The 27619-nt window shown below is 35.8% G+C and overlaps 2 protein-coding genes and 1 pseudogene across 3 annotated transcripts; all 3 read left to right on the top strand.

The window, feature by feature from the left end:
- The first annotated feature begins 1479 nt into the window (after nt 1-1479).
- Nucleotides 1480-10338, top strand: LOC113762508 (regulator of nonsense transcripts UPF3). Of its 2 annotated transcripts, XM_027305982.1 has the most exons (14): nt 1480-1689; nt 1773-1950; nt 3387-3493; nt 3869-3964; nt 4060-4158; nt 4248-4327; nt 6049-6162; nt 6943-7090; nt 7516-7589; nt 8166-8604; nt 8786-8884; nt 8999-9117; nt 9197-9245; nt 9625-10338. In XM_027305982.1, exons 2-13 carry the CDS (start codon nt 1811-1813, stop codon nt 9233-9235), a joined length of 1554 nt encoding a protein of 517 aa, XP_027161783.1. In that variant the 5' UTR covers nt 1480-1689; nt 1773-1810; the 3' UTR covers nt 9236-9245; nt 9625-10338. The 2 variants fall into 2 exon arrangements, with proteins under 2 accessions (XP_027161783.1, XP_027161782.1); XM_027305981.1 differs by having other exon boundaries at nt 1480-1950.
- A 3988-nt stretch (nt 10339-14326) lies between these two features.
- LOC113759303 lies at nt 14327-19409 on the top strand (annotated as a pseudogene).
- Nucleotides 19410-21210: 1801 nt separating this feature from the next.
- Nucleotides 21211-26552, top strand: LOC113762240 (prolycopene isomerase, chloroplastic-like). The gene is made up of 9 exons (XM_027305605.1): nt 21211-21620; nt 21790-22013; nt 22495-22605; nt 23067-23120; nt 23205-23492; nt 23898-24089; nt 24169-24327; nt 25324-25560; nt 26029-26552. The coding sequence occupies exons 1-9, from the start codon at nt 21341-21343 to the stop codon at nt 26341-26343; spliced, it is 1860 nt and encodes a 619-aa protein (XP_027161406.1). The 5' UTR covers nt 21211-21340; the 3' UTR covers nt 26344-26552.
- Nucleotides 26553-27619: the final 1067 nt, after the last annotated feature.

Here is a 27619-nt window from a genome sequence, read left to right as displayed (position 1 = left end):
ATCCTTCAAGTTGAAAATACCAAAAAAGCCTCAGAATATTTTAGCGTAGTTTTTTTTAAGGATAATGTTATTTGCATTTCTCTTATGTTATTTGTACTTCCACTATCCCATTTTTATTTTGACGAGACCATATTACCCTCCCTCTAATTTCATCTCCTTGCTTATGAGTTAACTTTACTACATTTTCTCTTACATTCTAAAACCAATTAATTATTCCATTGCATATTAAAATGACTAATTTAAAATTGTTACTAATATGTATTATGTATTCTTCTACAAATTTTCACGAAATTATGTGATGCCAAAAAAATCAATCTAATAATGCAATATTAACAGATTCCAAACTTCAAGCTCAAAATAAATAAATAAATTCCAAGCATCAAAGATGTGCAAAACCTGAGTATAAGTACAATGTCTCATAAATAGGATATTAATATTTCAAAAAGTCTACGAAGAATAGCTCATATAACCACCACAGAGGGAGTGGAATTTTCTAGTATATTTCAACAAAAGCATAATAGTATCTAGTATCCAGATGATGTAATGGAACCTCAATTGTGCTCATAAAAATTCTGCAAATTTGAAATTGAGATAAGAATATGAAAAATAAATTAAAAAACAGTTATGTATATTTATAAAAAAACAAAGAAGCAAAAGTTAAATTTTTTGACCTTATGGATATATACAACAATTGGGTCCAACTTCCTTACATGTGAATACAAGATAGGGTAACGAAAGAAATTAGAACAATGGTAATATAGTCTCGTCAAGATGGAAATGAGATAGCAGAAGTGCAAATAATATATAAGGAGACTGCAAATAACATTACTCTTTTTTCATATCAAAAGAAGATTTCAAATCCTATAAGGGGAAATAAAAAGAGGAGAGGATTTAAGTGTAGTTTTCAAATTCTATCTAAATGAAATAACCTAAAATCCTATATGGAATCGAAATCAATGGCCAAATTGTACTAGTAAGTTGACTCGCTCGGGAGTACCAATTTGAAAGTTCTTCCAAGTGTAGATGTCAAAACTAATCCAAAAAATTATCCACTTTACATCTACACATAAAAATATGTATGGTAACTTAGAAGAAAAAAAACCATATACAAACATGTATAAAGTAAAAAAAAAAAAAGATACACGATAGTAACTATAGTAACTATAGTAAAACTAATTCAAAAATTATCTATTTTACATGTACACACACAAAAAATACATATAGTAACTATAGTAATTCAGTACTTTTTTTTTCTCGAAATGATAGAATATTTATTAATTACTTGAAAGGGCCAGAAGAGAGAGAGAGAGAGAAAAAAAACGTATACAAACAAGTGTTAAGTGTATTGGTCAGACTGACCAGAGAGAAAGAGAGCGAAGCGTGAAACGACCGCACACACTTCAGTGTGTGTAATATATATATATATACACACACACACACATTACAGCCTATTAGTAGTACATTACAAAGTATATTTACAGAATCCCCTTCGGTCACTCTGTATAAAATTTGCATCATCTCTCATATATCTTAGTACTCTCTTTTTCTTCTCTCTCTCATCCTCTCTCTAAAATCTGATTCGGCTTTCTCTCTCTAGCTTCCGTGTTTTGTTCACCTCATGCATGGCGAATTGGGATCCAGTTGGGGATTAGGGCACGGGAACTTTACATGTATTTGGTCAAAATTTTGGTAAAGAAGATGTGATATTCGGGCATTTGAGGGGGTGATTTGTAGGTATAGATATAATTGACAGTTGTTGGATTGTTGATTAGGGTTTTGCAAAGTTGAAGGTCAGCAAAGGAGGTTTGGCATGAAGGGGCCTTTAGATCGAACCAAGGTGGTGCTGCGGCACTTGCCTCCCTCAATTTCTCAGTCTTCGCTTATGGACCAAGTTGATACTCGCTTCTCCGGCCGATATAACTGGGTTTCTTTTCGCCCCGGCAAAACCAGGTTAGGGTTCGAAAATTTTTAAGTATATTAAATGGCCGCGCCAGCACTTGCGTACGCATTTATGTGGTTTTGTGACCGTGGGCATTTAATTTCTGCTGCTAAGTGTACTTTTGTGTGTTCGAGGGCTGGTTATATTGGAAGGTTCGTTTAATCAATTTTTTTATTCGAATAGTTAGTTAAATTTACCTTTATGCTAGGTGATTTTTTTTCGATTAAAATACTTGGACTTATGGAAGTGACTTTTAAATTATATTGGCTGTATCAATTAGGGTTTCCAAGGTAGCATGTAATTCAGCTTTATGTCTGCAGTCAATATGGTGCATGTATTCTAAGTGCTGGTTGTTTCGAGCAAAAGTGGTTGTTGATTAGGTACTAGAATTAATTATTCATCGGATAGCTGTTAAATAAGCCAATGCTGGAATTATGCAGTGTTTACAACTGGTTGAATTCTGGGGTGATTTGTGATGAGTAATAGGTGGGTGGAGAAGATTTTGATTTTAACATGCTACAATCGTGGGCCATTTAATTGCTTGACTGTTTGATATTATAAAAATGTGCGTCCTTTAAATTGTTTTGTCCAGTTTTAATGCTGCAACTGTTGTCCCTTGCTGTTCTACTTTTGTTTCTTCATTAGCGCTGTCTTGGCTGGTAGTTTTTGTTGTCATTGCCAATATAGCTCCTTTACAAGTCTAATAGAAAAAAAAATGACATCCCTATTGGTTTTATCACTTTTTGATTAGATCATGTTTTGTACCATGTCTGTTGGCTTTATTATGTTTTCTTGGTTTGAAAATTGTGATACCATGACAGCAACGTGAATTAAATGTCAAATCTATTGCTAGATTTGTGGCTGAGGAGATATTGCAGTGTTATGACTTTTTCTATGCTTTACAGCAATTTAGCCTGCTGAACATGTCCAATTCATCTGAATTGATCCTCAATGAAAATTTATCCTTTATCCATGCTGCTTTTACCTTTTCATTATCCTTGTTTTAATGATGTGTTTTTTTTATGTTAATGTTTTCAGGTTTTACTCATCCCATGATATTTTCCTTTTTTTGTTTTTGTTTTTGTTTTTGTAGCTGTACTTGTAAAACATAACAAATCTGGTAGTGAAGTTGAACCAAGTGTGAATAAATAAGTAAATAATATAAAATTTTAAAAAATTATAAAATAAGTGGTTATGGACGAGTAAAGCAGGATATGATATAATGAGTGATGGTCATGATATGGTTGGGTACTGAAGAATTTGTTCCTGTATTTTGCTTTTGCTGTCAGTCTTCAAGTGCATTGCCACTAGCAAATGTTGTTTCAATGTGCTTTCTGTTTTTGGTTTTCTTTGTGGGATGAAGAAGTTCATTATGATGTCCAGTTGTTATGATTAAAGTATGTTCTTTGGCCGTGCCTCTTATACCATTTTCTGTTTGCTTTTGCAGTCAGAAGCGTCAGTCCTATTCCAGAGCTTACATTGATTTTAAGAGACCAGACGATGTTATTGAGTTTGCAGAGTTTTTTGATGGACATGTTTTTGTTAATGAAAAGGGTAATGCTCGACGACATGCTTAGAGGGTTTAACTGGGCAGCTTGTTATATTCACAAGAATTCTGGCAGATCGTGGCATTTCCTTGTTGGGTTAATTAATGTTTACTCCAGGATGAGTAATTCACCTATTGAAAGTAAAAAATTGGTGTCTCATGATGTCACACTTACTTTCTTAATCAGCTAGTACCTTAGCCAAAAAGGAAAGGAAAAAGCGAGGGGTTTCAACAGCAGCTATGATAATGTCTTAGAGCATTTGGGCTTCATGAAAATGTGATTAGGATTTTTGGACCTTTGTGGTTATTCTCATTCAAAAGAACATGTTAAGTAGCATATTTTGCATATGCAGGTGGTAACTGTGTTCTGCTTGCTTGATCAGGTACTCAATTTAAAACAGTTGTTGAATATGCTCCTTCTCAGCGTGTTCCAAAGCAGTGGTCCAAGAAGGACGGACGAGAAGGAACCATATTGAAAGGTATGCACATACTAACTGGTATGCTACTTGCATTAGCAAGTGTGCAATCCTTTCCTTGTATTGCAGTCACAATTAATTTATTGACGAACATGTAGATCCTGAATATCTGGAGTTTCTTGAATTTCTTGCAAAGCCTGTTGAGAATCTTCCGAGTGCAGAGATTCAATTGGAGAGGAAGGAAGCAGAACGAGCTGGTCAGTAGGCAAAATCTTAAATTGGAAGTGGATAGTGGACATATTGCTTGTTCTTCTGGTTAAATGGTTGTTTTTGCTTTGTTTCCTAGGTGTCGCGAAGGAGGCTGCTATAGTTACCCCTTTAATGGATTTTGTTCGTCAGAAAAGAGCAGCTAAGAGTGGAACCCGGGTAGGATTCCTGCTTGATGCCCGCTATGTTTGGACTTCATTCATCTTCTTGAAATGCTTGTTGAGGGGAATGCTTTTTAATGATAGGTGTTTTTTTTTTCATTGAGACTTTGTAGCAGTTTTAAGGCTTGCACTTTCTTTGCTTGTTGTTTTTATTCTGGTTGCTTCTTGCATTGTTCAAGAGATTCAGAAGTTAGAAGACAATGTCCATTGACCTCAGAAGTGTGCTTCTTGCAAAACCCCTCTTGCATGCACCACTCACGATGGATCCATGATGACTCCATGGTGGGACATGCGTATCTGATCTATGTGTTGCTTAGTGAAAATTACTAGGCTTTCTATGGGCACTGGAGCTAATATATAAGAATCATTCAGTCCTTAGTTCAATGTTATTGTGGGTGTTTTGAGTTACTTGGAAAAATTGAACATTAGTTTGTATTATAGAAAATGAAAAGTCATTTTGTTTTTTTGATAGTTAGAGCTCCTTTTTTGTTTTTGGATAGAAAAAAATTAGAGTTTGTTCAGGGACCACTGTATGGCAATCTAGTCTGCCAATGAAAGAAATGCAGTTGATATAACTAAGTTCAAATGATGTGTAATTGAGGAAAAGATTTCTCAAAAGTCAGTACAGTGGGGAAAGGTTAGAAAAACTGGACATTGAGCACTATCTTGTCTGTTAGTCTCAAGTTGAGTGTCACCTGGCATGATTTGATGTTACTTGACAGAGTCAAAGATATAATTTAATAGAAAGTGGGAACAAGTAAATGTAAAATGGGTCCACTTTTATAGAACTCTATCAATATAATGCTTTAGTATATATTTTTTCCTGTTCAGTCCTTGTAGTGCTTTTCCGGTTGCACAAGTGAATTTAAGTTTTTGTCTTCTCCAATGTTTTGGTATTTTGGAAACATATGGGAAAAATAGAATTTGCTGAAAATATTAAGATGTGCAAAATTTTAGTTAGGGAAGAAAGAAAACAGATTATGGAAGTTGTCAAAAATGATTCAAGATGGAGGTGGAGTATGTTTACACGAAGAAATTGGATAGCTGTAATACATATAGAAGAAGATTTACAAATTGAGATATCAGGAATACATCAAATGTATGTTAAGACAAAAAATTAATCAGGGTTTGAGCCACTCATCTGAAACAGCTATTATTATCATGCTGAAACCTACACTGTTTCTGATAAAACTTTATAAGATCTAGGCTTTTGCCTTAGGAGGCTTTCATTGTAGAGCCTCTTTGCTTGCTTTCATTGTTTTTATTAGACTACATTATCTCAGCTGTTCTTGTGATGTTTATTGCATATTCTATTGCTTCAGCCATGCTTTCCGTGATACTTCTCTATGAATTAAACATGGTGCTGGATGTGAGTGATGGTGCTGGAAAATTTCAATTTTGTTGGAGGAAATACGAGATCAATTCCTAGATATTGGATCAATTGTATTCTGACTTTCATTTTCATTCTGAATATCAACTTCTAAATTGATAAATTTGTATCATCATTGATCAGAGCCATTAATATCGTCTATTTCCTTTGCATTAAATATAAGGGTTTAGCTATTACCAGTCTGAGCTGCTTTAATTAGATGATAGTTTTATTTAGGTGAGAGCATGACTTGTGCTTTTACCAATATGTTTGATGAGGTTGCTGCTTTTCAATTCCCAATAATGAGATTTCTTATAGGCCCTTACTTTATTACCTCTGATATGTGGCAGAGGTCTGCCTCTAATGGAAAATCAAATAGGAGGGTTAGTGGAGCATCAATTGGAGGTCCTAGCTCAAGTTCATCTAAACGCGGTTCAGAGAAGAGGAGGATGTCTACAACAATGGTAAAGTTTCCAGTGTTTATTTAATATTGTTAATTATGCAGTTCATGTTTGTGCATGTCACTGTAGAATATCCTGTGGTTCTCTGAGTTTGCATGAGACCAATGTTTTGTTTGCCATTGGCTTATTGCCATCTCTCTCTCTCTCTCGCTTTCCTCTCTAGTTTCTTGTCTAAGCATTGGTGTCCAAGCACAAAAATAGTATTCCTAGTATTGAGATGGTCAAATTGCATTGCTTTGCTTGTTTTGGGCTATTTTACTTTTACCTGCTTAAAAATGGGGATGGTGGACGTGTTTGCTGTGTAGCTCTTTTCCTTTTATCTGTGGTATTTTTTGTTATGCATGAAGATGCATTAGATTATTTTGATTTAGTCAAGTATTTGTTATGAGATGTTTATGTTTAATGTAGTTCGTGTTATGTCTGTTTTTCTTTTTACCATTAAGCATTTCTTGTATTGGATTAGTTAGTTAGTTGCAGTAAAAGATGTGCAGTACTTTGATATTAGTGATTGTTCTTTTTGCGAAGCGCTCGGTTGGCTGGCTAGCTTTGCTTGGTCATTGCCTTTTTCTTGCTTTACCATTTCTGTTTTATCATGCAGTTTCTTTTTCATCTTTAGTATTTGGATATCTTGTCGTGGTGGTGTCATCATCATCATGTTAAATAGTGCCAAAATTATTTATTTATTTATATTTTGAAATTGAAGTAACCACTTTTGTAGTCTGGATATTGTGTCGGTTGGTTTGTATAATTGTCAAGAAATCTCATTTTGGTCCCTGTCAACAGTACATACTAAGGGACAATGCAAAGGCCACAAGTGGAAAAGACAAATCTACATATATTCTGGTTCCAAAACAAGATGATCAGCATCTATCTGACAAATCCGTTACTTCTGCTGCTGCATGTGGGAATGGGGGACTTGAAGAGGAAAGTGGTATGTTTAAAAATTGATTCATGTTGATTTTGTTTGGCATTACTGCTAGCTTTTAAGCTTCTATTTGGTAGGCTGTTTCCTGCCTGAAATTTCAGTGCTTCAAAGGTTTGTGCTCAGTTGCATTGGATAAGTTGATTATCGCTCTTTCAGCTCCTAAGCTGTTTTGAAGGGTTTTAATTCGCTATTGACTTGCTACTTTTAGCTTGTCTTTAAATTGAAAAAGGCTAGAAAACAGCATTTTCTATGGATTTATAGTTTTCCAGTTGAATTGGCTTTGGTTGAACTTTAATGGATTTTTATCCCGTCTTTGTAGGCTACTAACGTGGTAATTCTGATCTGTTGGTTTGTGCTTTATGTTCTTGTTACATGGTCTATGTAGTTATTTATAGAGCAAAAGTTCCATGCCACTATCTAATGTGTTTCAGGAGATTCTGGGCCAACCGACTCTGGGAAGAAGAAAATTTTGCTTTTGAAAGGAAAAGAAAAGGAAATTCCTCATGTAAGTCACATGTCTTGCGAGTAAAATAGCAAATTTGTAGTCAAATCCTCATTTATCTCAGCTTTGTTGATTTTGGGATATCTATTTGACTCTGGAGTAGAACAATAGTGCAGAGGTTGTTAATAAGTCAATTATGGTTAAGTGGGAGTATTTGAATAAAGATGCATTCTGGAGTTTTATAAGAGTGGTGAGGCTGGGGAATTAAGAAAAATTGAGCTCGGTCTCTATGGGTAAGTAACCATCAAATTTGGACATTAAGCTGCTTGTAAAATTTTAGACTCCAGTGTCCCCAAATATTGTTGGACTGAGATTTAGCTTGCTATGTGTGGCACTCTGCAAAAGGGCAAATTAAACTAATACTGGCATTCCATTTGAAGATGACTGCTAGCTTCAGATTCCAATGTCTTGTACAAGTATTATATTATATCTTGGTAGGAATTTAAACCGAGAAACTTCTCTGGTGTTCTTGCATGAAAACTATGATAAATTAAAGGCACTTTCTGCATTTGTAAAAATTTTTAACTGTTTGCTTCTGCAATGTAAAAGGGAGTTGATTTCCTTTTATTGCTTCTGTAGATGTCTGGTGGTTCACCAGTGCAACAAAGTATGGCGTCTCCTTTTAAGAATCCTCCTAGCTCTGCTCTGAAACAGAACCAGAGACGTGAGGCTAGTGGAAAGATCATCAGAAGCATATTACTTAAGGATAATCGCCAGAATCAGCCTTCTTTGGTTCGGTCTGACCAGCAAAACCAGACCGTGAACTTGGAAAGGGACAAAAGACCTCCTCGCCCACCGAGTGTGCAATTGCTTCAGAAGGATGCGAATGTAGCTTCAGATGATAAGGTCCCTAATGATATACATAACATCCACAGCGAGAAGCAGGAAAAACGCATGAGGAATAAGGATAGACCTGACCGTGTTGTTTGGACTCCTCTTCGGCGCTCAGATGGTTCACATACCAGTGATGAGTCCTTATCATCATCTGCTTCTCAATCAGCAGTGGATGCTACTGAAGGTATAGTTATCTTTCGAATTAATATGTTGAGATGTTCTAACTTGATATTGCTAAATCTTGGTGGAAATTTTTGGATTCTTCTTTCTGGTCTGGGAACAAACTTTCAAGTTTACCTTGGGTAGCCAGTTTTGCATTTTACTCCTTGTTTTGAGTAAAATTCTGAAATCCATCTGTTGTTTAGGTACTCAACTTGAGATGAAAAGTGACTTGTCAAGTGCACGTGGAGGAGAGTTCAGACATGGTGGAAGCGGTCGTGGTAGTCAATCTTCTATGGATAATGGTTAGTTTTGAATCCGGATCATTGACAATCATTGTATGCTATTTTAACAAATGTGCTCAAGATTTACAAATGCATAATTTTCTTGTGCGCTCATTTTTTCTGTGAGTAATATAGGATCTTATAGACATGGGGGTCGCCGTGGATCTGCACACGTGAAGGATTCCGATGGTTCTTCACTTGTGGATGGTAAACCATTAAGAAGAGGTGGTTCTTCTGGCTTTGGTTCCCATGAGGTACTGTATATTGAGTTCTCTCTCTCTCTCTCTCGTGTGCTTTTTGTTACTAAAATTTGCTGAATATGGTTTGATGCAGAAACAAGTCTGGGTTCAAAAGTCGAGCAGTGGTTCTTAGTTGTTATGTGGTAAGCCTTCAATCATTTCTTAATCAATTGAAGTGGCATTTTTTTTTTCTGTTAATAGGTATTGTTTTTCTGTGCGAATCAATTGTTCTACAGCTATTATGCTGTTGATTGCCATAGCTACTGGGTAGTAAAATTTTACTAGCATTTTAAGATCATGTACAATGGCCCCCATCTAAAGCCCCCTCCTCATTTTTCAAAAAGCATCACCCTTTATCTTTTCTAGGATTAAAAATAAAAAATTAAGATAATGGAATTAGGAACCACATAAGCATCGGGTTTTCGTATTACCCATCCCTCGAGTAAATTGAGCTGATTCTTTAGAATGAGTGCTGATTTTTTGCAATCATATCTTAGTATTTCTTGGTGGATGTTTCTGCAGTGAAAATGCTTGGTCAATTACCATACTGAATATACATCCCCTTGTGGGTTGGAGCTCTCTTTTGGGAAAGTGAAGATCGTGTGTGAACAGAGTTTTCAGGAGCAGAGCAAGGGTTCATCTCAGAAGGCCTTACGAAAGACCTCAGTTTGTCAGAAGGTTGCATATACTGGTTTATTTACTGTTCATTGCGAGGAAGAAATTCTGATCCTACCTAATTGAAATTGATCGAAACTAGGAGAAAGGAGGAAGAGAAATAGTCACTATTATCGCCTATTTCAGCACCAGTTTTCATCCAAGTAATGGCTTGGCGGGGTTATACTGTCGGTTGGAGCCATGGGTGAACTCCTTGCCATTGACTGGGATAGAAGTCGAGACATTTTAACTTATAGTGGGCGGTTTCTTTTCGCTGAACTGTAAATACAGATATTAGATGGTGTGTACTGCCTCCATCCCCCCCCCCCCCCCCCACGCATATATATGTATGTGTGCTTCTCCGATAGTATGTCCTGTGGCATTAGTGGTGAATATATATATATAAAGTATATGTTAATATACTACTAAGTAGCAGTACTCGACTGAATGGTAACTGGCATTGTAAAAGAAGGCCTTTAGTCTGGAATTATGTACTCAGGAGTTTTTGTTGTGATTCCGAGGGTCTTTTGAGTGTAGTGGAGAAATGGAATTGGGTTTTGGCAGAAGTTCTTTGCCGAGTTATTCTGGCGCTTTGTTTGAGACAAAAAAAAAAGGGTTATATTGGTGCTCATATTTTGCAAATTTGGCTGGATCATGGCATATGTTACTGAAATTTAGCCAGATAAAGCATATAAGGAAAAGAATCGTTAATAGCATGGTGAAGGACCTGAACTAACCTCCCTCGCTAGGTTTCATGCATCTGTGATGATCTCCCAACGTATAATCAAACAGAAATTCCTGAAGGTGTACCGTCTTTGTAATTGATAATCTTTGCTTCAGTTGGCAATTACGTAAGCGAAGTTTGACGCTTTTCTTTTCTGGGTACTACAGTCCATTTTGCTTGTTACCTAACAACAGTGCCCAACTTCAGAAGAATAAAATTCTTTTTCATTTTCCATCTTTCCCTTCGTTTTGTTTTGTATAGTGTATGCTACCACAAAAGGTAGACGGACATTGGATGGGCAAAACATGGTAGCGGGGTCCGCATATTTATTTGGTTAGTTGGCATACGGCTTACTCAAGTTACTCCCTCCGTTCCACTTTGATAGTCCTGATTTTTTTTTTCACACAGTTTAAGAAAAAGTAGTTAACTTTGTTAGAACAATCAATTTAGATATCTATTTTCTTAAAATACCCTCACATTATTTAGAGTACAACTTTATGGGAACTTGAAACCATATTCTTTTGTTGGAGTTTCATTAGAAAAATTGTGGGAATATGGATGGTTTTGAAAATTTTCACTCATGGTTTGTAGCCAATGATGACATAGTTTGTTTCCCTCCTGATATAAATAAGCTTGGAAAATCTAAATACATTAAATGTGGTAGGTTTATAGTAACAAAAACTAACATTTGATAAGGGTATTTTAGGAAAATTAAAATACAATTACATATTTTAATTGAAAAATGGACTACAATTTGGGACAGACGAAAAAGGAAAATCGGACTATCAAAGTGGGACGAAGGGAGTACTAAAATTAGAGCGCGAACACAAGCAAGGCAGGCAACCATTTCAAGAAATGATGGTTGGTGCGTGCGCTTATCCATGAATTGATGCAAGTCTTTTTTTTTTTTTTTTTCCAACAAACGAATTGATGCAAGTCTTGACTGAAGACTTTTCGTACCCAATAGTAATTCTTAGGTGGCGTTTGGTTAGAGGGTTTTGAAATGAAGAATTGGAATAAATTGCATAATTATTATTTAGATTATTATTATCAGAATTGAAATTTTGAAATTATATTTAAAAATTTGGGGTTTCCCAATTCTCTAGTAACCTGGAGGGTTTGGACAAAATCCAAGTCTGATTCCCATTTAGAAATTGGGCTTGTCTCGTTACCCGTTAAAAAATTAATATATAATTATATACATTTATATAATTATATATATAATATATATTAATTATATATTTTATTATAATATTAGTATAATTATATAATATATTTATTATATATAAATATATAAATATATTATATATTATAAATTTATTAATATTATATAATAATATATTAATATTATTTAAAAATGTATATTATATGTGCATAAAATTATAATATATATGTGTATATAATAATATATTATACAATTATAATTATATTTATTGTTATAAATATAAGAATATATAATAATAATTATATATAATATATAATATACATTATAATTATATAATATATTAGTATAATTAATATTTATATATATTATATAATTATAATTATATATTATAATACTTATATAATTATATTTAATTACATATATGATATTTAATTTAATTAGTTACAAACTTATAATAATGATATTATTAGTTATATGTATTCTATAATATATATTAATATATGTAATATAATTGATATTATCAACTATACTAATAATTATACATGTTTACTAATAAAAATTATTAATTAGTTATACTAAATTTACTAATATATTTAATTAGTGAAAATTTCTTATATCCCATTTCCAAAGAGTTAATAAACCAAACATCAATTATAGTAATGATATACATTTCTGATACTAAATCAAATAAATGTATTAGAATGACTGACTATATTTCAAATCCAAAATAAATAATCTCAAATTTCAATTCGATTTCAAGGTGAGAATCAAACGCCACCTTAAATTTTAGGGAGGCACGTCTTGACCGAAGACTTTTCGGACCCAATAATACTTGACCTTTTTTAGGCAATCGTTTCATAGTGGTTGGGGGCTTGCACATCAATCAAATAATCAATTGAACACCAAAATTGCAACTTTTAGGACCCACCAGTTCTTAGGGATAGGCGCGAGCATTTGCTCTCAACTATGCATTTTTGGCAACGATATGGGGTGTCAAAAATGGGTGGGTGGGATAGATATAATTGGCTCAACTCATTTATATTTATTTAATAAATTGGTTAATATATTTATATTAATTTAATAAATAAGTATGAATATATCTAATTATTTATTCATGATTCACTTAAAATATTATTTTTTAAAAATTTTTTTGCATGTAGGTTTACAAGAAATAAAGACATTTTATTATTATTAGATTGGTAGAAAATTTAAATTTATTTGCTTACTACATACTAAATTGGACTTAAATATATAATAATTTTTAAATTAGTATAAATGGGTGAATCGACTCAACCTACTATCTACTAATTAAATAAGTTTAATTTAGTAATCATTTAAATTCATTCAAAATTTATTGCATATCCAAATTCGAGTAGGTTTGAATGAATCAACATAATTCGTCCGTGATTGACACATTGAATTTCTGATCCCGTTGTTTTGTTGGGATAATTTCAGAAACTTCCTTTAAGATTTCTGACAATTTCACTCAGCTTTTCCGAGGTTTCAATAATTACATAAACCTCCCTTGGTCCAATCAAATGACTAAAATGTCTTCGACTTAATAGTTAATTCATAAAGGGATATTTGAAGTCGAAAAATACTTCTTATTATCCTACTTACAATTTCCTAATCTCAAAGATCAATCTCCATCAATTTTCTAATTTTTATCTCTTCCTCACTCCCTCCCTCCTTCTTTCATACTCTTCTCTCATTTTCTCTTACAATAGCTTCTCCCTCTCACAAAATATTGCACTTCATTGTTACCAACCAAATCACTATCAATTTTTTTTTATCATATTCGAAACTTATCTACACTTTTTTTTGTCTTTGTATCTTTTTTTTACTATAAAAATTTTAGACCCTTTCTTTTTTTTTTTTCAATAGTTTTACTCTTTACAAATGTTAGCCAATTGAAGTTATCAAATTAACAAGGTACAGACAGTGAATTTTATTATCAAACTATGGAAAGATGAAGAAGGTGGCAGTGATAGAGGGAAAAAAATGAAATTGAGAGTTGGAAAATAAAGAAGTGACTATTATGTTTGTTAAGCAACAAAGTCTAGCAATTAAAAAACTCATTGGTTTTCTCTTTTATTTACCTATTGATTGTGATTTTACTATAAAGGTAAAATTTTGTCTCTATTTTTAACAGTCCTAGAGTAATGATGAATTATGTTCTTAAGGACATAGGGGCACTTTTTGGGTTAGTATTGGTAGTGGTGGTAGTGAGTTGCATTAGGCAAGAATTAGCAAGTAATGAATTTTGAGATGAATTAGATTGACTGGACTCTATTTGCTTTAATGAGTATGCCATGTACAAGAAGTTAAAGATTAAAATTTTGTTTTGTTTTGTTTTGTCTTGTTCTTTAGAAGAAGGGTATTTTAGGATATTTGTGAAAAATTATAGGCTATTGAGTCTATATCGTTACATAAACCTTAAAAGTGAGGGAGGTAGATGTAATTTTTGAAACTTGAGGGGAGCTCTCTGTAATTGCTGGAAACCTCAAGGGAGGTTTCTGAAACTATCCCTTGTTTGTTTGAAAAGTGGGTACTTCAGCACTGATCTCTCGTTACTCTACGCTTCTGTGGTCTTCTTCTTGCACCCATTTTTAAAGTTCCAAGAGTCGAGATTGAATTACATACAAAATTGCTCTTACATTCCTTTGTAGTGTTGAAGAACAATGGTGGGTGGCATTTCAGTTTCGTTGAAGCTCCCTTATCGAATTCAACCCCAACCTATCACCCCTTGTTTAAAATCCACTCGGCTACCCAATACCAATATTTCTAGAAAAAGGCCCTTTTCTTTGGCGCCAACAAGTTCCTCTTCTCCCAAGTCAACTAGTTCCAATGGCTATTCCTCTTCATCCACTGCTCTAAATGATCCACTCAAACTCTTTTCAGGTCCTCTCTCTATCCCTCTTCCAGAGACACTATTAAACTAGACGAAATGCAGTAGCATAGTACATAATGGAGTTTTTTTCCAACGTCCCCCCACCCCTCTCCTTTTTTTTTGGGTGTAAAAATGAGGGGGTAATTATGTGTTAATGGTTGCTGAATGATGTGCAGGCAAGGCAGAGGCAGATGTTGTGGTTATTGGTAGTGGTATTGGTGGGTTATGCTGTGCTGGACTTCTGGCCAGATATGGCCAAGATGTTCTTGTTTTGGAAAGCCATAACTTGCCTGGGGGTACTGCTCATTCTTTCGAGATCAAAGGCTACAAATTTGACTCCGGCCCTTCTCTTTTTTCTGGATTGCAGTCAAGAGGTCCACAGGCCAATCCTCTGGCACAGGTAATTGTTTCTTTCGTTTTTTTTTTTTACTTTCATCGTAGCTCCATCACTAATAGTATGTCTGATAAGTGTTCCCTTTTATCCCTCGGGACTTCAGCCTGTTAGAAGGTTGTAGATCATTAGCTTCTTGATCGTTAATTCTGTGACAAGTCCAGGAGAGTTTAGGGGGCCATGTGCTTAATTTTGAGTATTTCAACTAAAGCTGTGGGTTAGTGTAGGCATGGTATGGAGAGCTGGAGAGATGCAGCCACCCCACCCACCAAAAAAAAAAAAAAAAAAAAAAAACCAGCAAAAAACAAAAGCGTCTGTGAGATCGCAAACAACATCTAGATGACTCTATTACTTGCGTTGGTTATGCTGTATTGGCTTTCCACTGCTCAGGAAGAATATACTATATTGAATGAGCAATTAAATTTCTCGAAAAATGCATTTCTGTTTCGCTTTCAAGCTTGACAGTATTATTATTATTATTATTTTTTGCAGGTTCTTGATGCGTTAGGTGAGTCAATTCCCTGTGCAACCTATGACTCTGGGATGGTATATATTCCTGAAGGTGGGTTCTTGTCATGCATTGGGACAACAGAGTTCTTCAAGGTGAATTTATTGTTCAATTTGGACTTCATGTTTCTAGAATTGTCAAAATGAAGCTACCTTCCTTCTATCGAGTTTTTTCAAACATGCAGATTGTCCAGATTTTCCAACATGATTTGACCAGACTGAAATCCTCAGTTTTTGTCTTAGAATGTGATCGAACTTAATATCACCACAGTCACTCATTTTTCCAAAAATTTTACACATTATCACAAGCTGCTTGTCAGACTGGATGACTTTTTTCAACTTTAAAGATGATCATTTGGTAAAGTCTGCCTTTGTACACACATAATCTATGCTTCACCTCCAAAATCAAGCACTATAACCTTTGAAGTTCAAACAATGATTTGTGTATTAAGTGTCTCTTTTGGTGCAAGATGCTTAATACATCATGTTCTTCTGCAGGACCTTGAGAAGCTTGCCGGTCTAGAGGCTGCAAGAGAATGGGGAAAGCTTCTTGTAAGTGTCATTGATGCTCCTTCCTAAATGTACTTTCTCTCAACATTTAGCGTTATAAATCTGGTTCATTTGAAACATGAGGTATAGCTTTATACACATTCTTATGATGGTCTTGATTTCCATTTTTGTGTCTCAAATGCCAATGCATTTTTTACAGGATGCAATACTTCCACTGTCTGTAGCTGCAAAGGCTCTGCCACCTCTATCTCTTCGAGGTGATTGGGGGGTTCTTTCTACAGCTGGGGCTAGATATGCACCTTCTCTGTTGTGATACTTCGTTCAAATGGGACCTCGGGGAGCCTTCGGTGCTACTAAGCTTTTAAGACCTTTCTCAGATATCATTGATTCGTTGGGACTAAAAGATCCTTTTGTGCGGAATTGGGTGGATCTTCTTTCTTTCTTGCTTGCAGGAGTGAAATCTAGTGGCATACTTTCAGCAGAAATGGTATGTTGTGTATATGGTACTCTCTTTTACAGTGATAGCCGAAATTTCAACTCATGTATGGAGCATCAGACCACAAATTACTTTCTGCTTTTCTTTTGTCTTCCAATGAATTGTTTAATTTTGATCCGTGTTTTAGTTAGATGAAATTGTATAGATGTTTTAACATGCATGGATGAACTCGTTTTATATATATATGTGTGTGTGTGTGCAAGAAATCCCTATTGTGCTTCCATATTTGTCTATCTAAAGACAATGCAGAGCTGGTCTTTCCTTTCATTTTAACTTTAACTTACATCTGCATTGATATTGTTCACCTTTCTATTTTATACTTTGTCTTATTTTCAAGTCTGCCTTGCTCAGGCATTCAGCTATATTTATCTAACACGATACCCTTACTTCTCAGATTTACATGCTTTCAGAATGGTATAAACCAGGTTGCTGTCTAGAGTATCCTCTTCACGGAAGTGGGGCAGTTGTTGATGCCCTTATCAGGGGATTACATAAGTTTGGTGGACGGATCCGTCTAAGAAGTCATGTGGGAAGTATTGTTGTTGAAGGAGGCCGGGCTGCTGGTGTGAAGCTAAGAAGTGGCCAAGTGAGTGAATTCTCTTTATACATGAACATCGTTATCTTATTTGTGTCATTAGTGAAAGTCTGCAACATCGTTACTGCAGTTTGTGCGTGCTAGAAAGGCTGTTGTGAGCAATGCATCCATGTGGGACACACTGAAGTTATTGCCCAAGGAATTTGTTCCAAAATCATACGCAGACAGAATCAAAAGCACCCCACAATGTGAATCGTTCATGCACTTACATTTAGGATTTGAAGCAGAGGTAAGCAATGGTAAGGAAGCAGCCAGCTTTTGTCTTGGCTGTTATTTGTCTGAGGACTGATATTTTGCACTCTTATCAAATTGATTCAGAAAATTTTCTTAGGCAACCAGTGAAAGCTGTATTGTTTAGAGGGTTTACAACCTAGTTCTCTGTATAGCTAGAAACTTTGTTAAAACTAAGTGCTTGCTGAATTAAGATAGAGTTCACCTTGCTGTATTATTTGAAGTTCACCTTAAGTTATTTTGTTTTTTGGTGCTTTGCTTTGGATACTTTGCTTTTATATTGCTGAAGTGTTGATGATGGCATCACCTGTTGAAGCTAGTTTTGCAATGAATTCGAAGAAAACTTTTTGTCTAATTTTTCCTTCCGATCCATCAAAGTGGGTAACATTTTAAAGTGGTTATATGCTAACTTTGTTGTGCTGATCACATCTTGGCTTCAAGCGTGATAGTTTTATACCTAAGGAAAAAGTAACTTCAGTAACTTTTATCTGACTATACAAACAATTTACATAAATAATTGGAAAATTCAAATTATAGTTTCCATGCTGGACTATATCTCACGTATTTTCCAATTTACACAAGCTCACACAAGCATATTTCTGTATCCATCATACAGCAGTATTGTCTACAGTGAGACATTTCATTTGCATGCATGTTATCTTTGATAAGGATGGTCTTAGGTTTTTGCTCAATGTCTTAGTTAAGTTGACCTTTGAGAGACATCATGTAACGGGATGTAAGATTTTCAGTTTGTGAAAGTATTTAGGCAACCAAATTTATATTGAAAGGGTGGAGTACATTTGAATTCAAGAAGACAGAAATCAGATGCATCGTCTTGTCATTCAATCAGATGATTTTGGTAAAACTAGTCGCACTAGTCTCCTCAAATTATTAGGTGGCTGTATGGATTTCCCATTTAATAATATGTAGTGTTTAACATGCCACGCTTCCAACCATATGATTTTTCTTTTTCATTTTGGATATAGGGCATCCCTAAGGACCTGGGCGTCCATCATATAGTTGTGAATGACTGGAAGCGAGGGGTTGACGCTGATCAGAATGTTGTTTTAATATCTGTACCAAGTGTGCTTAGTCCTCATGTTGCTCCGCCTGGGAAGCATATCTTACATGCCTATACTCCAGGAACTGAGCCTTTTGAACTTTGGGAGGGGCTTGACCGCAGAAGCAAGGAGTACAAAGAGCTCAAGACTGGACGATCTGAGGTATGCTTGTTGAGATTCTTCTTCTATCCCTCGAGTATCCCGGACCAGGAAATAACTGATAATAATTAGAGATAGCAAGTTAAACAGGACTACTTATCTGTTTTGCCTGAAAATTCATTATGGACGTTAATGAACATTATGGAATTTTTGAGATACCACATTCATGAAAAATCTATATGATTTTAAAAGAATTTCTTCTTGTTTGATGTTTTCTCCTGCTTGTCTGCAACTAAAAAAGGGAAGGTTCAGCGGAGGACATTCAAGATTCAGATAATCTTGTGAACTGCACATTTGAGAATCAGTCCCATTTTCACCCTCAGACCTCTTCTGATTTTAGTAAACGAACTTTCTCTGGCTTGTCCAGGATTTCCAGTGTGACTCTTTAACTGCTTAATCTGGTCTCCCATTCCTGTTGCTATTGTCACTACTTCTTTCTCCACCAGGTATTGTGGCGGGCTGTGGAACGTGCACTTGGTCCTGGTTTTGACCGCGAAAAGTGTGAGGTGAAGTTAGTTGGTACTCCATTGACACATAAAAGGTTTCTTCGGAGGGATGGAGGAACTTATGGACCAGCTATAGAAGTTGGTAAAGGAACATTTCCAGGACATTCTACCCCAATCCCACAACTCTTCTGCTGCGGTGATTCTACTTTTCCAGGAATGGGTGTCCCTGCTGTGGCTGCAAGTGGTATCGTTGTCGCCAATTCACTGGTTTCTGTTTCTCAGCATTCCCAACTTCTTGATGCCGTAGGAATATAGTGACCTGGGAGTTCATCTGAAAGCATGACAAAGCTTCTTTCTCTGCTAATTGTCTGCAAAATTAGCAGAGACAATGATAAGCAGATCAAGCCCACAACATATGATAACATTATCATGGTCTTTGTTTACTTTAATTATGATAATAATGAAAAGAGATTTTGAATTGCAAACATATAAAGAGAGATTGAGAAAGATTACTGTAAATTGCATTTTAATGGATTGCCAATTAGTGCACCAATCTCATGAAACAACAAAAATCTAAGAAAGTAGCCAGTAGCATGACAAAAGGCATAAAGATATGGTCAACAATAATCAATTAAGTATGTATCCCTACTCAGCACTTTTCACAGATGGCACAAACTATTTTTTGCATGGCTCCCCACAAAAGCCTCGACAAAATCAAGTCAGTCTACTGCTCACTAAAAAAGCTAGAATAGAGTATCCTAAGCAAAAGACACAAAAAGGCTAGGTTCAAGTCAAAATTTCATGTCAAACCAATTAGCATTATAAGCATTATGAGATACAAGGTGAGCAACAAATTGATTACTCAAAACTTTTTCAGAACAATAATATGTCTATTATTAAAATAAAAAAGAACTAAGAACATGAACACAGCAAAAGTATATGCATATACTTGTATATAAAGAGCTCTCAATTAAGAAATTTGTGCTATAATAAGTAAACTAATATTAAAAACAACACCATAAGTATGCGACTTTAATTTTATTTTCCCAAAAATAAGCAACAAATTATCAAAATCAAGACGGTCTCATGTACCTCTGGATCATCTCGACTGTCAAGGTTCACAAATCCCTGTTCTTCATCCCGAGATATCAATAAGAAAGACTAGTTCTTTGATTCCAATAAATAGATGAATCTTTTTTTTGTGTCATAACGATAACATTTATATAACCTACTTTAGTCTAATCTAAAGCGAAGGAAAGCCGACAAGATTTTTCCATCGGAAGAAATCACAATTAAGTGGCAAATTGAGAGGCAAGGGTTCACCTAAACTTAAAAGTCTTGGTAGTACCAACAACCTAACAGTCCAAGAGGCTATTGACCCAATCAATAGATGGGATCAATCAGGGATCTTTGGTTACTTGTGGGAATCGTCCATGCGTTGTTTTTTGTTTTTTATTCGGAGACGATAATTATTGTATAACCTATCTATCTTAAACTATAGGGGAGGGGAGGTTTGGTTAATCACTGTTTTTTTTATTGGAGGATCGAATTTATGTGTAAGAATCAAGGAGTGACAAGGCTAAGAATCAATTAAGTAAAGGGGAGAGAAAAGAGAGATATCAAGCTGCTTCTGTTTTTCCACTGTTTCCTCCCGTTTTTGGGTGGAATGTAATTGCCTCTTATTTTAGGCAAAATCTGGTAGGAGTTTCCACGTGGGATCCACTTCTTCAGTGGCATGATAAGTGAAAGTAGTATTAAATTTGACACACACAGAGGATCTTTTTTTTTTGTTTTTTTGTCGACACAGTGTGTCCGGGTTAATTCTTACGGGACCCGACTAATCTCCTGCGGTCCGGGTCCAGCGCCCCAACCCGACCCTAGCACGATAAGTGCGTGGAGGAATCCAGCAGAGCTGAAACTCGAACTCGGAACCTCGCGGTCACCATTGAGAGGTGCTACCGCTGGACCATTCACGCGGAGGCACACACAGAGGATCCAACTTAGTTGTTTTTCGTATTTCCTTTCCTTATTAGTTTCCACACTAGCCAAACACAAAAATTTCTTTCCCAGGAAATTCTTTTCCTTTTCCTCCAAGGTTTGCTGAAACCAAACGGGATTTACCGTCTTTGTAATTGATAATCATTGCTTCAGTTGGCAACTGCAATACCAGGCAATTACGTCGCTCGTGGGTGGCCTGGCGTGGCATCTTCTAGACTGCATAATAAGATAAGAAAGTGTAGTGGTGAGAAGAGCTGAGGAAGCAACGCTGGGGAGGAGCACACGACGAACTTATATTCCGTTGTTTGTTTGAGCTGTGGGGTACTTTAATACTGGTATCGTTACTCTATACTTCTCCAGTCTTCTTTGTTGAACCCACTTTTAAGGTTCCAACAGTCGAGGTTGAGTTACATGCTACAAGAATTGCTCTTACTACATTCCTTTATAGTGTTGAAAAACAATATGGTGGGTGGCATTTCAGTTTCGTCGAAGCTCCCTTATCGAATTCAACCCCAACCTATCTCTCCGCTTTTAAATTTCACTCCACGTCCTTGGCTACCCAATACCAGTATTACTAGAAAGAGAGCCTTTTCTTTGGCGCCAAGAAGTTCCTCTTCTTCCAACTCCACTAGTTCCAATGCCTATCCCTCTTCATCCGCTGCTGTAATTGATCCACCCAAACCCTTTTCAGGTCCTCTCTCGATCCCTCTTCCAGAGACACCTATTAAACTAGACGAAATGCAGTAGTATAGTACCTAATGGAGTTTTTTTTGGAACCCCCCACCCTCCTCTCTCTCTTTTTTTTGGGTGTAAAATGAGGGGGTAATTATGTATTAATATGGTTGCAGAATGATCTGCAGGCAAGGCAGAGGCAGATGTTGTGGTTGTTGGTAGTGGTATTGGTGGGTTATGCTGTGCTGGACTTCTGGCCAGATATGGCCAAGATGTTCTGGTTTTGGAAAGCCATGATTTGCCTGGGGGCGCTGCTCATTCTTTCGAGATCAAAGGCTACAAATTTGACTCCGGCCCTTCTCTTTTTTCTGGATTTCAGTCAAGAGGTCCACAGGCCAATCCTCTGGCACAGGTAATTGTTTCTTTCGTTTCCAACAATAATTTTACTTTCATCGTATCTCCTTCACCAATCACCAATAGGATGTCTGATAAGTGTTCCCTTTTGTCCCTCGGGACTTCAGCCAGTTAGAAGGTTGTAGATTATTAGCTTCTTGATCGTTAATTCTGTGACATGTCCAGAAAAGTTTAAGGGGCCATGTGCTTAATTTTGAGTGTTTCAACTAACGCTGTGGGCTAGTGCAGGCAACATGGTATGGAGAGTTGGAGAGGTGTAGCAAAAGATTTCCCCCACCCCCGGCTCCCCAAAAAAAAAAATCTGTGAGATCGCAAACAGCATCTAGTTGACTGTATTACTTGTGTTGGTTATGTTATAGTGTCTTTCCACTGCTCAGTAAGAAAATACTATATTGCATGAGCAATTAAATTTCTCGAAAAATGCATTTCTGTTTCGCTTTCAAACTTGATATAATGAATTTTTTTTTTTTTTTTTGCAGGTTCTTGATGCATTAGGTGAGTCGATTCCCTGTGCAACCTATGACTCGTGGATGGTATATGTTCCTGAAGGTGAGTTCTTGTCACGCATTGGGCCAACAGAGTTCTTCGAGGTGAATTTATTGCTCACTTTAGACTTCATGTTTCTAGAATTGTCAAAATGAATCTACCTTCATTCTATTGAATTTTTTCAAACATGTAGATCATCCAGATTTTGCAACAGGACTTCACCAGACTGAAAATTTCAGTTCTTGTATAAGAATGTGATCGAACTTCAAATTACAGTCACTCGTTTACCCAAAAATTTTACGCATTATTACAAACTTGCTGTCAGATTGGACGACTTTTTTCAACTGTGAAGATGATCTTTTGCTAAAGTCTGCCTTTGTACACACGTAATCTATGCTTCACTTCCAAAATCAAGCACTATAACTGATATGAGCAAGAAAGCTAAGAGGGTCACTCCTGCTCATCTCAATAACCTTTTGAAGTTCATGTCTTTTATCAAAACAGTGGTCGTGTATTAAGCGTCTCTGCTGGTGAAAGATGCTTAATACAACATTTTCTTATGCAGGATCTTGAGAAGTTTGCAGGTCTAGAGGCTGCAAAAGAATGGAGAAAGCTTCTTGTGAGTGTTATTGATGCTCATTCCTAAATGTACTTTCAATGATTTCTTTTTTTAATGTCTCAATTGTCAATACATCTTTTACAGGATGCAATACTTCCTCTGTCTGTAGCTGCAATGGCTCTGCCACCTCTATCTATTCGAGGTGATTGGGGTGTTCTTTCTACGGCTGCCGCTAGATATGCACCTTCTCTGTTGCAATCCTTTGCTCAAATGGGACCTCAGGGAGCCTTCGGTGCTACTAAGCTTTTAAGACCTTTCTCAGATATCATTGACTCGTTGGGACTAAAAGATCCTTTTGTGCGGAATTGGGTGGATCTTCTTTCTTTCTTGCTAGCAGGAGTGAAATCTAATGGCATCCTTTCAGCAGAAATGGTATGTTGTGTATTTGATACTCTCTTTTACAATGACGGCCGAAATTTCAACTCATGCATGGAGCATCAGACCACAAATTACTTTCTGCTTTTCTTTTGTCTTCCAATGAATTGTTTAACTTTGATCCGTGTTTTAGTTAGATGAAATTGTATAGATGTTTTAACATGCATGGATGAACTCGTTTTATATATATATATGTGTGTGTGTGTGCAAGAAATCCCTATTGTGCTTCTATATTTGTCTATCTAAAGACAATGCAGAGCTGGTCTTTCCTTTCATTTTAACTTTAACTTACATCTGCATTGATATTGTTCACCTTTCTATTTTATACTTTGTCTTATTTTCAAGTCTGCCTTGCTCAGGCATTCAGCTATATTTATCTAACACGATACCCCTACTTCTCAGATTTACATGTTTTCAGAATGGTATAAACCAGGTTGCTGTCTAGAATACCCTCTTCATGGAAGTGGGGCAGTTGTTGATGCTCTTATCAGGGGATTACAGAAGCTTGGTGGACGGATCTCTCTAAGGAGTCATGTGGAAAGTATTGTTGTTGAAGGAGGCCGGGCTGTTGGTGTGAAGCTAAGAAGTGGCCAAGTGAGTAAATTCTCTTCATACATGAACATCGTTATCTTATTTGTGTCATTAATGAAATTCTGCAACATCATTACTGCAGATTGTGCGTGCTAGAAAGGCTGTTGTGAGCAATGCATCCATGTGGGACACACTGAAGTTATTGCCCAAGGAATTTGTGCCAAAATCATATGCAGACAAAATCAAAAGCACCCCACAATGTGAATCGTTCATGCACTTACATTTAGGATTTGAAGCAGAGGTAAGCAATGGTAAGGAAGCAGCCAGCTTTTGTCTTGGCTGTTATTGTCTGAGAGCTGATATTTTGCACTCTTATCAAATTGATTCAGAAAATTTTCTTAGGCAACCAGTGAATGCTGTATTGTTTAGAAGGTTTACAACCTAGTTCTCTCTGTAGCTAGAACTTTTGTTAAAACTATGTCCTTGCTGAATTAAGATAGAGTTCACCTTGCTGTATTATTTGGAGTTCGCCTCAAGTTTTTTTTTGGCTTTGCTTTGGATTCTTTGCTTTTATATTGCTGAACTGTTGCTGATGGCATCACCTGTTGAAGCTAGTATTGTACTGAATGTTTGTGCTATATGAAGAAAACATTTTGTCTAATTCTTCCTTCTGATTCATCAAAGTGGGTAACAACATTTTAAACTTGCTATATGCTAACTTTGTTGTTCTGGTCACATCTTGGCTTCAAGTGTCATAGTATTATACCTAAGGAAAAAGTAACTTCGGTAACTTTTTCTCTGACTATATAAACAATTTACATAAATGATTGAAAATTTGAAGTTATAGTTTCCATTTTGGACTATATCTCACATATTTGCTGATTTGAACAAGCTGACACAAGCATATTTCTGTATCCATCTTACAGCAGTATTGTCTACTGTGAGAAATTTCATTTGCATGCATGTTCATCTTTGATAAGGATGATTTAAGGTTTTTGCTCAATGACTTAGTTAAGGTGACCCTTGAGAGTCATCATGTGACGAGATGTAAGATTTTCAGTTTGTGAAAGTATTTAGGCAACCAGATTGATATTGAAAGGATGGAGTACATTTGAATTCATTAAGACAGAAGTCAGATGCATCATCTTGTCATGCTACCAGTTGATTTTAGTAAAACTAGTCGCACTAGTCTCCTCAAATTATTAGGTGGCTGTATGGATTTCCCATTTAATAATGTGTAGTGTTTAACATGCCACGCTTCCAACCATATGATTTTTCTTTTTCATTTTGGATATAGGGCATCCCTAAGGACCTGGGCGTCCATCATATAGTTGTGAATGACTGGAAGCGAGGGGTTGACGCTGATCAGAATGTTGTTTTAATATCTGTACCAAGTGTGCTTAGTCCTCATGTTGCTCCGCCTGGGAAGCATATCTTACATGCCTATACTCCAGGAACTGAGCCTTTTGAACTTTGGGAGGGGCTTGACCGCAGAAGCAAAGAGTACAAAGAGCTCAAGGCTGGACGATCTGAGGTATGCTTGTTGAGATTCTTCTTCTGTCCCTTGGGATCCCTGACCAGGAAATTAGCTGATAATAATTAGAGATAGCATGTTAAACAGCATTATGCACGTTAATGGACATTATGGAATTTTTGAGATTCCGCATTCATGAAAAATCTATATGATTTTAAAAGAATTTCTTCTTGTGACCATGTTTGATGTTTTCTCCTGCTTTTCTGCTTCAGATCGCCTTTTTTTTTTCCCCTTCTTTGATAATTGTTCATCTCGGGTTGTAATTTCTGCAACTTAAGAAGGGAAGGTTCAGCGGAGGACGTTCTAGATTCAGATTTGAGAATCAGTCCCATTTTCACGCTCAAACCTCTTCTGATTTTAGTAAACGAACTTTCTCTGGCTTGTCCTGGATTTCCAGTGTGATTCTTTAACTGCTTAATCTGGTCTCCCATTCCTGTTGCTATTGTAATCCCTTCTTTCTCCCACCAGGTAATGTGGCGGGCTGTGGAAGGCGCACTTGGTCCTGGTTTTGACCGCGAAAAGTGTGAGGTGAAGTTAGTTGGTACTCCATTGACACATAAAAGGTTTCTTCGGAGGGATAGAGGAACTTACGGACCAGCTATAGAAGCTGGTAAAGGAACATTTCCAGGACATTCTACCCCAATCCCACACCTCTTCTGCTGCGGTGATTCTACTTTTCCAGGAATTGGTGTCCCTGCTGTGGCTGCAAGTGGTGCCATTGTCGCCAATTCACTGGTTTCTGTTTCCCAGCATTCCCAACTTCTTGATGCTGTAGGAATATAGTGACCCGGAAGTTCATTTCCCTTTTTTTTTTTTTCTCTTTCTTTTCTTGTAGACTTCAAAGATTAATGTTTTGATTTGTTGTATGTATGATCAGTTGTGATTAAAATTATCACAGTTATGTATATTGTAGATGTATACTATGTTAAGTGTGTTAGATATGATGTACTTTACTTCATGTGAGATGCAGTGGACAGTATAGACAATAATAATATTTCTCTATTTCTAATATCAAATTGTTGTGGTGTGGAATGCTTGAAGGGTCGTTGAAGAAGGCTAACATTAGGTGATATGGACAAGCGACGAGCGATTGTCAATGACGCAACTAAAATGTACAACTCACATGAATAGTATCTAAACATAAAACTAGTTTTGTACCCATTCGTTGGATGGGAATTGTCTAAAAATAATAAATTATTTAATGTAGTTCATAAAAATATTTGCATAAAATACAAACTTTTTGTATAATCTATTATAACCTTTCTTAAATACATTGTTATTCAAAAATAGTCTTATAATGTAAATTTAAACATCTAATTCAATGATTAATAATTCGAAAATGCAAAAAACAAAATAAAAAATTGACAATATGATGACATTTAAAAACTTGAAAATAAGGAAGATCAAATCTTGGCCGATCTTCTGTAAACAAAAGAATGGCCAGCCCATTACCAAAACATCAATTTTGGTACTTAATATAAATGGCTCAAAGGTTAATGTGAAAAGAAAAGAAGCCGAATGAAATATTAATAAAAGATAAGAATTCAGAATCAATCAAGTTATAAGAACACAACAACCTTCTAAATCTGTTCATGGCTAATAGAAACCAAAACGAAAACATAAGATGTATTTTGCTAGTAAGTCAAAAACATAAAAAATCTAAATAGTCTGATGTATATTGCATGATGTGAACTGCTGTATGACAATGAACTTGATGCCTTGTCATTTATGTAATCAGTCACACCTTCTTGTTCTTTAGAAGCTTTCTACCAAAGTGTAAAAAAAACATTGAAAACTGCACAAATTTTTTTTAACCCCAAAAATCTAGAAAATAAAAAAATTTAATACATTGTTGAAGACAATTAATAAATTGTCAAAGGCAATTAAAAAATCGTGTGAAAACACATAGTTTAAAAGGCCATTTTTAAATCACTAACCAAAAAAGCAATATGTGTTCTACTTGAATTAAAGAGTGAATCCATAAATTGAAATAACAAATTAATTACAAAAACCTTGTCAGAAATAAAAACCAAACTGTAACTTTTGAAGACTTAGAAAA

Source organism: Coffea eugenioides, chromosome 2 (genome assembly GCF_003713205.1).
Source record: "Coffea eugenioides isolate CCC68of chromosome 2, Ceug_1.0, whole genome shotgun sequence".
Taxonomy (NCBI): domain Eukaryota; kingdom Viridiplantae; phylum Streptophyta; class Magnoliopsida; order Gentianales; family Rubiaceae; genus Coffea; species Coffea eugenioides.
The sequence above is the reverse complement of the archived record's forward strand: the minus strand, read 5'-3'. Positions and strand labels throughout refer to the sequence as shown.